The 8,665-nt window shown below is 41.7% G+C and overlaps 1 protein-coding gene across 1 annotated transcript; it reads right to left on the reverse strand.

Moving 5' to 3' along the window:
- Positions 1 to 922: 922 nt before the first annotated feature.
- LOC106325085 (putative cysteine-rich receptor-like protein kinase 39) lies at positions 923 to 3,516 on the reverse strand. The gene is made up of 7 exons (XM_013763108.1): positions 2,676 to 3,516; positions 2,465 to 2,590; positions 2,207 to 2,340; positions 1,918 to 2,128; positions 1,603 to 1,840; positions 1,373 to 1,511; positions 923 to 1,295 (listed from the first exon to the last, which is right to left on the reverse strand). The coding sequence occupies exons 1-7, from the start codon at positions 3,514 to 3,516 to the stop codon at positions 1,014 to 1,016; spliced, it is 1,971 nt and encodes a 656-aa protein (XP_013618562.1). The 3' UTR covers positions 923 to 1,013.
- Positions 3,517 to 8,665: the final 5,149 nt, after the last annotated feature.

Raw genomic sequence — 8,665 nt, forward strand, 5'->3', positions numbered from 1 at the left:
TCCAAGCTTGACAGTACATCTTGCTCTATCTTGAAGATCTCTTGTAAGTCTTTCCACATTTAATCTGCATAATTCCCATTTCTCCGGGATTTGAAACTCAAATATCATGGTATAGAATTATTAATGACCATTATTCAAACCACTAGATCAAGGGAGCTTCCACCAGCTATATCATAGCTATCTCATTAAAAAGGTGTTTAGTGAGTTAGAGATAATACACAAATAAGGAAATCTAGATAAGATTAAGAAATTTGGATAAGTTTTTTGTTATCATATTACATTACATGTAGAATAAGAAAATAGTTTATATATAAATAGGAGTTCTATGGATAAGTTGTTCCATAATAAGAAAACCATAAAGAGTTTTAGTTTTGACTGAGTTTCTAAAGCGATCAGAAAATTGTTCTTATAATTTTTGTGGTTACAAATTTGATTTCATCCTTTTTAACAGAATTTTAGACTATTGAACCAGATTCTAGGACCGAGTTGGGAGTGGGGTGAACCCCACCTCCAATAACCACTCTACTATCGATTATATCTGATTCACAACAAGAGCACAACTCTTTGTTTTTGATCCGGAATGTTTTCCAAGCAACATTACATGGTCTGTGGAGAAGACAAACTCAAGAAGGCATGGAAAAATCCCAACTCCTCCATTACACATAAGAATGATAAGCAAGTCAGACACAGAGTAGAGCAATGAAGAATGAGAACTAAGAGACTTGCCTCTCCGGATAGTTCTCCGCTCATAGCTAATCAGCCGCAACACCATTTAGAAATTTCATTTTAGTCATCAGATAATGAAATAAGAAGTCACACTTGCTGAAGATGATGTTTTTGAGTATGAATAAAATTTACATTTGTTTCAAAATAATTTTTTTTTTAAGCTATGAAATGTTAGTCCATCGACACATCTCATAAATGAGGAAACAAAAGGGAGGCAATATCCGTTTTCAGGTGACAAATACAGTATATATATCTTGAAACAACTTTTTGATTCACTATTTTATAACTCAACGAGAAATCAACTCCGTGAAGACATTGCTCATTGACATTGTACCGTCTTCAGATTGACATTGACTTCCCGTCATAGCAGGAGCTTTAGGTAAAGGAATGTTCATTGTCTCACTGCCAAACCAAAGTATTACCGAGCTCATAGTTGGTCTCTTTGCTGCATTCTCTTGGACGCACAATAAACCAATCTGGATCAACTTAATGATCTCGTTTCTCGGTTCATCCATCAGTAAAGGATCAATTATAATCTCAGGCTTTCCTTCAACCCATCTCTTCCATGCCTGCACCAAAAAGTATTTGTTTTACATACTGTACATAAAGGTTTGAAGATAACATAAAATGGAAGAAGAAAGCTTACAAAAGCTGCAAGTCCTTCTCCTTCAAAGCTATTGTTTCTTTCCCCACTTATCATCTCTAGAAGCATAACACCGAAGCTATATACATCAGACTTAGCTGAGATTTGCCCGTGATTCAGGTATTCAGGAGCCATATATCCACTACATACATGCAAATTAATTCATGAATATTTAATCCAAAATTGTCTAAATATCCATATATTTACATGTGTGCTGATTGATATGTTCTTACCGGGTTCCAGCTATTCGTCTTGTTTCAGCTCGAGTCTCATCAGCATCGAACAACCTCGCGGTCCCAAAGTCTGCAACTTTAGGGTTCATCTCTGTATCTAACAGGATGTTGCTTGCTTTCAAGTCTCGATGAATAATCTTCAGCTGAGAATCTTCATGAAGATAAAGAAGACCTCGAGCAATGCCTTCTATAATTCGGAATCTCACATCCCATGTAAGAAGTGAACGTCTCTCTCCATCTGCACAGTTTAAAGAAACATTTTTTATAAAAGTTTCTAAGACTAAACAAAATGGCAGCTTTCTTTCGAATTCTCACCAAAGATAAAGTGGTCAAGACTTGAATTATGGACAAGCTCGTAGATAAGAATTTCTTCATCTCCTTCACTACAGAACCCAAGAAGCTTAACCAGATTCCTATGTTGGAGTCTTGTCAAAAGTGAAACCTCATTCTTAAACTCTGTATCTCCTTGTCCTGAACCTTTAGTTAATCTCTTCACCGCTATCTCTTGCCCGTTTGGTAATATCCCCTGAAACCGGTTTTCAAGATTTATTACCTATACAATATTAAGATCAATCATTCATTATTACAAAAATGTTATTTATACCTTATGTACAGTACCAAATCCACCTTGGCCAAGCTTATTTTCAGACGAGAAGTCATCGGTAGCCGTCATGATCATATTTAGATTAAACCGTAGCATAAATTGACCATCAGCCTCAGAGTACTCTGCACTGCCAACTAAAAGAAAAACAACAATAAGTCTTTCTCTCTTGTCTCAGTATTATAAAAATTTATTGGTTCACTATTGTTAATAAATAAAAATCTAGTCACAAAGAACTTATGAGAATCAAGGTACACTTACTATTATATCCGTTGTTTGATCTTCTCCTCCCAGCAAAGAACTTTATGAGACCGATAAATACCAGAATATTGATCAAAGTAAGAACCACAAATATCGCTATGATTACCCAAGACCTTGTGCTTCTTCCTGAAAATTACAAACTCTTTTTAGTCTGTAAACCTACATATCATACTTACAAATTTTAGCAGTGCTTGAACTTTATTTGAAATACCTTTCTTGTCGGTTGCAGAGCTCTCCTTTTCCTGAGCCGGAGGTCTTGGAGGCGCAGGAACTCTAGTAACATTAACAAAAGCACCATGGAATGTATAAAAATCCCACCTGAAAAAACAGCTCGGACGATTGACCTCGCCTCCTTGTCTTCCCCAAAACTGGTTTTTAAATAACGTCACGCATTCTCTTAAACATGTATTGCAATCTTGAGAAGTTATGTCCGGTGTACACTGCATCAGCATGTACACATTCGGAAATTCGGTAAACTCGGCTTTTACGGCACCAAAGTACTTTATTACCGAGGAAGTTTCAGCATTTGTGGCAGCCTCGACAGTCCCGTTAACCATCCCATCCCACTCTTGTTCGAAAATGGTCATGTTGTTAGATGCTTCGATACCAAGTGGACTTGGGTATATAATAGCGGGTCTAAGCTCGAGTTTCCCGAAAGTTGAGGGGTGTGAGGTACGTACAAGACAAGAAACATTGTCTTCAACGTCTTTGTCCCACGTGAACGAATCCATGCGGTTCAGACAGTTAGTTTGTATACCCCGAGTCGCGCTTTGGACGCAGTTGGAACAAGCTTGTTGGTCATAGCCTCTTTGGCAGAGGACAAGAGCGTAAACTCTGTTGGGACTGTTGCCGAGTGAAGCGTTGTAGAATCCACCGTTAGCAATGACTTTATCAGCAAGGGTAGAGAATATATCGTCCCGGTTCTGAAGGAAGGTGCTGTTAGCATTGAAAAAGCTTCCGGCACACCCGACGGCGCTAACGACTTGGAGGTTTTGAAGGACAAGAAGAAGAAAAGACAATAGCGAGATCATCAACGCACGGCATTTCCCCATTTTTTTTTAGTAATTACATCAACTTTTGTTTTTCTTGTATTTTCGTGATTGCCAGGAAGTTATCGATTTTTAGAGCTCCGATATATTTATATAGATGACATGAGAAAACGTGTAATGCTCGACTTCCTAAGAGCATCACCAACCAACTTGTGAGTTTATTAAAGCGAGTTTCTAATCTTTTAAAATAACAATATTTAACATAGTACATTAAATAATTTTTAAATTAACTATTTAGTAAAGGACATATGACACTGGATTTTTTATGAGTCAAATATAAATAGTTGTGTATTTTTTAATTATTATTAATATTTTTTTCTAGTCAAAGAAATGTTCATCATTGGTGGTCCTTGGCGGCTTTAACAAATATGATTTTGTATGTTTTGTAGGGTCAGCTGCAAGCCTGCAATCATCTAATGGGTCAATAATATACATATGGATATGAATTGCAGTTAGAAACATTACTACACAATTCTGATCCTATGTTAATTATCTTCTTAATCAATTAGCTTCTTGTTTCATGTTCAGTTACGTTCATGATTAGACCAAAACTAAGTTTGTTTATTACTACTATGCAACTGTAGTATAGGTACCGTTGTCATTGTGTAATAGAAGGCAAACTTCCTCACAGTGGATGAATCCCTTAATTTATAATCATGTCCGCGAGGTGAATCGTCATAATTTAACTATAGAAATTGATGCAGCGGCGTGGATAGTTTTTCTTTTTCAGCTTTGGCTTTAGTTTTCCTTTATTATTCTTGTTTTAGATAAAGTCGAAGGTTAGGATCAAGACTTATGGATATAATATTAGGTCATAATCTTTAATGACTTAGGATTTTTCCTATGCCTAATATAGTGATCTTTAAATTTTTTAAAGAGACAAATTATTATTGATTTTATAAAATGAGACTTTGCTTTCATATCTTGTTTAGGGCTAGATCATAGGTGATTTCAACGGATTCAATTTCGTAAGTTCTTTTGGGCATTCTTAGACTAAAAATTTGTTCCTACAACTATCGGTTACTCTATCAGTTGGTATCAAAATCAGTCCATTTGATTTCTCAATCAAACAATCGATCATGAGACCACACAAGACAATGACAAACAAACAGCAGGAAGAAGTTTGTCGGATTTTTGAAACGTTTACAACAGGTATGCAAGCAGCGTTACAAGCTGCGGTTAAAAACATCCTTACAACGGTGCTTCAACGGCAACAAGAATGCGACCAACGCAATGTCCCTGCTGTGAATCAACACAATCACCCTCAGAAACACAACAATCAACATACTGAGTCAGACAACGAGGAGATACTGGACAACGTGTTCGCAGATCATGGCAATGAGCAACGTTGACGTCGTGGTGTTCACTATAACGATTGTTACCATGCTCAGGGCGAAGAGATCGACAACCGTTTCAACCCTCCAAATCGTTGGGAATCTAGTTTCCACTCTGATATTCCCGAATTTCATGGTACATTAAGCCTGGAAGACTTTATCGATTGGCTAAATACGGTCGAAGAGATTCTCATGTTCCGACAAGTTCCCGATGACATGCAAGTCCCTCTTTTCGCAACACGCTTCAAAGGACGAGCTATGAGTTGGCGGCAAAACCTCAAATAATCACGCAGACAGCATAACAAGCCACGTATCAACTCGTGGGCTTGTTTAACAAAGCACATGCGTATGGGAACCGAAATTCGCACTGTCGATCTCCGTTTAAATTAGGAAAGTAGGAGAACCCTAGTTTCCCAGAGGTCCCGGATATCTGCTAATACCACACGCTAAGCAATCAGAACACGAGATAACAACGATAAATTATATGAACTCATAAAAAGAGAGCAAAGCGAAGTCTTATTCCGAATTTGCGTATGAGCGTTTACAACAAGGTATAAGCATGGGCTCGAGATCAGTCGGCGAGATTCCTAGTTCTAACAACCCTAGGACGGCTAAACCTAATTGAGTCGCAACTCGAATAACAAAAAGGGAAAGTTCCCTAATTGCCCTAAGTGCTAAAGTTTGCTATGAGAAAAGTCCTCTCCCATGCTTCTCGCCTAGGACTCCATATATACTGGCTCCTAGGTCGGTTTGGGCTTTTCATCTAGCAGTCATAGCGTAAAAATGGATATATTCCATTTTTTCCGATCTTCGCAATTATCTTCAAAATATCTTATTTATCCGCGGAAACTTGACATTTATCTTTCCTTGCGAACCAAGCGTAAACCGTCATGCGGCTTACGGGCTGTTGGTTAAGAAATCGTAAGTTGGGCCTCGAGTCATGTCTTAGGTCCCTTTGGGCCGTCTTTTGACTCGAAGCGTTTATTACGGCTTCTTTCGATAAAGAACGAACTTTCCGCGGTTCTTACCGTAAAGTTTGATCGATGACTTAGAATGGCGGGAAACATGAAATGGGTTCGCTACGGTCTTCGGGAGATAGCATCGAAGGGTAGACGAGAATGCATGGACTAATGTCGTATCGACGTTTCGGAAGAGCTCGGTCGCTAAGTAGCGACCGAGCGGAACGGACGCTCGGTCGCTACGTAGCGACCGAGCTTGGCTCGAGCTCGGTCGCTACGTAACGACCGATCGGAAGGGACACTCGGTCGCTACGTAGCGACCGAGCGGAAGGGATACTCGGTCGCTACGTAATGTCGTATCGACGTTTCGGAAGAGCTCGGTCGCTACGTAGCGACCGAACTTTGGTTCGAGTTCGGTCTCTACGTAGCGACCGAGCTCCGTCTCGAGCTCGGTCTCTACGTAGCGACCGAGCTTTCGCTCGAGCTCGGTCGCTACGTAGCGACCGAGCGGAACGATTGCTCAGTCACTACGTAGCGACCGAGCTTTGGCTTGAGCTCGGTCGCTATGTAGCGACCGAGCGGGACGGACGCTTGGTCGCTACGTAGCGATCGGACAGCGTGCATGTGCAGTAGTTGCGTAATGACCTAGCTTGGTTCGTCCGTGTTCCGATCGTCATACTCAGACCTATCCGTAACTGGTCTGGGTATGTTTCCGATGGCTTATGTTTGAATTCGAACGAAGCTTTATCTCTGGAACATACGTTGTGACGTTCTCTTGACCGAGCTGACCGAGCATGATTTTTTGCGGAAAGACATATTCGTATTTTGCGGAGATTTGGTTATTAACTTCGTCGTAACCGTTTTTGACCCCAACAGTTAGCCCCCCAGCTCGTTAGGATCGTGGATTTCTAGTGAGATTCCAACATGCGGTATGGCGAGTTCGGACGAGATTGGTGTATTTGGGCGAAGTTTGTGTCCGAAAATCCGCAAGTAAATAATAATTTTTCATGCCTATAAGAAGGGATGTAACTTCTTCACAACCTTTACACTTACTCATTTTTATAGAGAGGTTTCTTGAAAAATTCCTTCTTTTTTTTCTTTCTCTATATCATTTCCTTTTTGATTCTTAGAAAGAAAACACGAAATGTCGAGTAAAAAAAGGAGTTCGAAGAAAGGGTCCTCGCCCGCGAACGTTTCTGAAGAGTTCCTTGTGCCAAAGATAGAATTCGTTCCTCATTCGGTAGATCCGGCCTAGAACAAGGGATGGTGGGTGGCGTGTTATGGTTCAATCACGCCTCCCAAAGAGAAGTCGTTCCCGGTCATGAACCGTCGCCCGGTCTAGGAAGGTGCACCAAGTAGGAGTACTAGCGAATTCCTCGAGATCATGCGGTCGTTCTATCAGATTTCGGATGCGGTGGAGTTCCGGATTCCTTGTCAAGGAGAGCGCGCTAGGAGTCCCCCGGAGGGTTACTTTACTTGCTACGAAGCATTCGTAGTGCGCTGTCGCTTGTGGTTCCCGATTCCCGAAATTATCGTCCGTGTGTTGGATCGTTTTGAGGTGGCGATAAGCCAACTGAATCCCCTTGGCATCCAGCATCTCATTGGAGTCCTGATCCTGAGCTACGAGCATGGTCTCTCCCTTACCGTCGATCACTTTGAAGTGCTTCTTAGGTTACAGATTATCAAGGATACGGACAAGTATAGGCTGGTCCCTAGGAACTTTATGTCAGTGGTTAAGGGGTTTACTTCTAACTTCAACTCGTGGAAGAAATTTTTCTTCTTCGTTCGTATAGACGCTGCGTCTGTTGAAAAGAGTTGTATCCCATTGTTCCGGAGGTTGCCGAATGATCGTCCCTTCATCAATCCTCTTGCTCCGTTTCCTGAGGACATTATCACGGTGAGGGATCTGCTCAGGAACGGTCTTTTTTTCTGGACTTCCTTTACGCCGAAGAGAGTTCGAAAGGCGTTGAGGTTTGTGTATCCTAGTCCTGCTTTGGGCGGGAAAACATGGAGTGATTCCGAGCCCGATGACCAAGGTCCCGACGCTGCTCCCACGGTTACGACGGGGCTGAACTCTTCGAAGGGGAAAGATACTGACCTTGGTGACATAGAGTTTTCGGTGGGCGATTCTATGCTTCCAGGATGGGATCCAGACCTTGCTTTCGGTGATGGAAGTGGTACGAGCGAGGTCCCTATTCCATACTTCGATGATTTCTTTGCTGGTCTTCCCTCGGACTTCGATGCTCCTCCGGCTACGAACAAGTCGGGAAGGCCGAAAGTCGTCGCGGAAGGATCTCGTATCATCAACGGGGTATAGGCTTTAAGAATTTTGATGATCATTTCAAGTAAATATTTTTTTATAACGTGTTAATCGGTTTCGCAGGACTTGAACTTGCTTGGATCGGCCATTGAGGCGAGCCATAGAGAAGCCATGATCTATCGCCTTAAAGAAGAGAAATTGGAAAGGGATCTTGCTCGCATGCAAGGCGAGATGTTGGAGCGAGATGCGCAACTCGCACGTGATCATGCGAGGGCTGTTCGCAAGGCGGAACGGAAGGGCAAGAGGGAGATTGTCAAGGTGATGAAGACTCGCGCCTCTCAATTCCAGGTCGAGTACGGGAACCTCAAGGATGCTTTCAACTCGCTAGACGATTTCCGTAAGTGTCGCGGTTTAGTCGGGAGCCTTTGGAAGACGCGGGCGGACGATTACGTTTTCGAGAAGAAGATGGAGTTAATGAAGGGTGGCATGAAGGATCATGCTCGCGCAGAGGCGCTCATTCCTCCGATCGACGGGAGGATCCAGGTATTTTGGGATCCCATCCGGTTTCTCCTGATACTGTAGAGACCACGACCGAGTTT

Source organism: Brassica oleracea, chromosome C2 (assembly GCF_000695525.1).
Source record: "Brassica oleracea var. oleracea cultivar TO1000 chromosome C2, BOL, whole genome shotgun sequence".
NCBI classification, from domain to species: domain Eukaryota; kingdom Viridiplantae; phylum Streptophyta; class Magnoliopsida; order Brassicales; family Brassicaceae; genus Brassica; species Brassica oleracea.

Excerpts from the sequence above, each read along its gene's own strand:
- LOC106325085 (XM_013763108.1), bottom strand. The coding sequence starts at position 3,516 with ATGGGGAAATGCCGTGCGTTGATGATCTCGCTATTGTCTTTTCTTCTT. Across the intron at positions 1,512-1,602 it reads AGACGAATAGCTGGAACCCG|TGGATATATGGCTCCTGAAT; the intron begins GTAAGAACATAT and ends GCATGTATGTAG. Across the intron at positions 1,296-1,372 it reads GAGAAGGACTTGCAGCTTTT|GCATGGAAGAGATGGGTTGA; the intron begins GTAAGCTTTCTT and ends TTTTTGGTGCAG.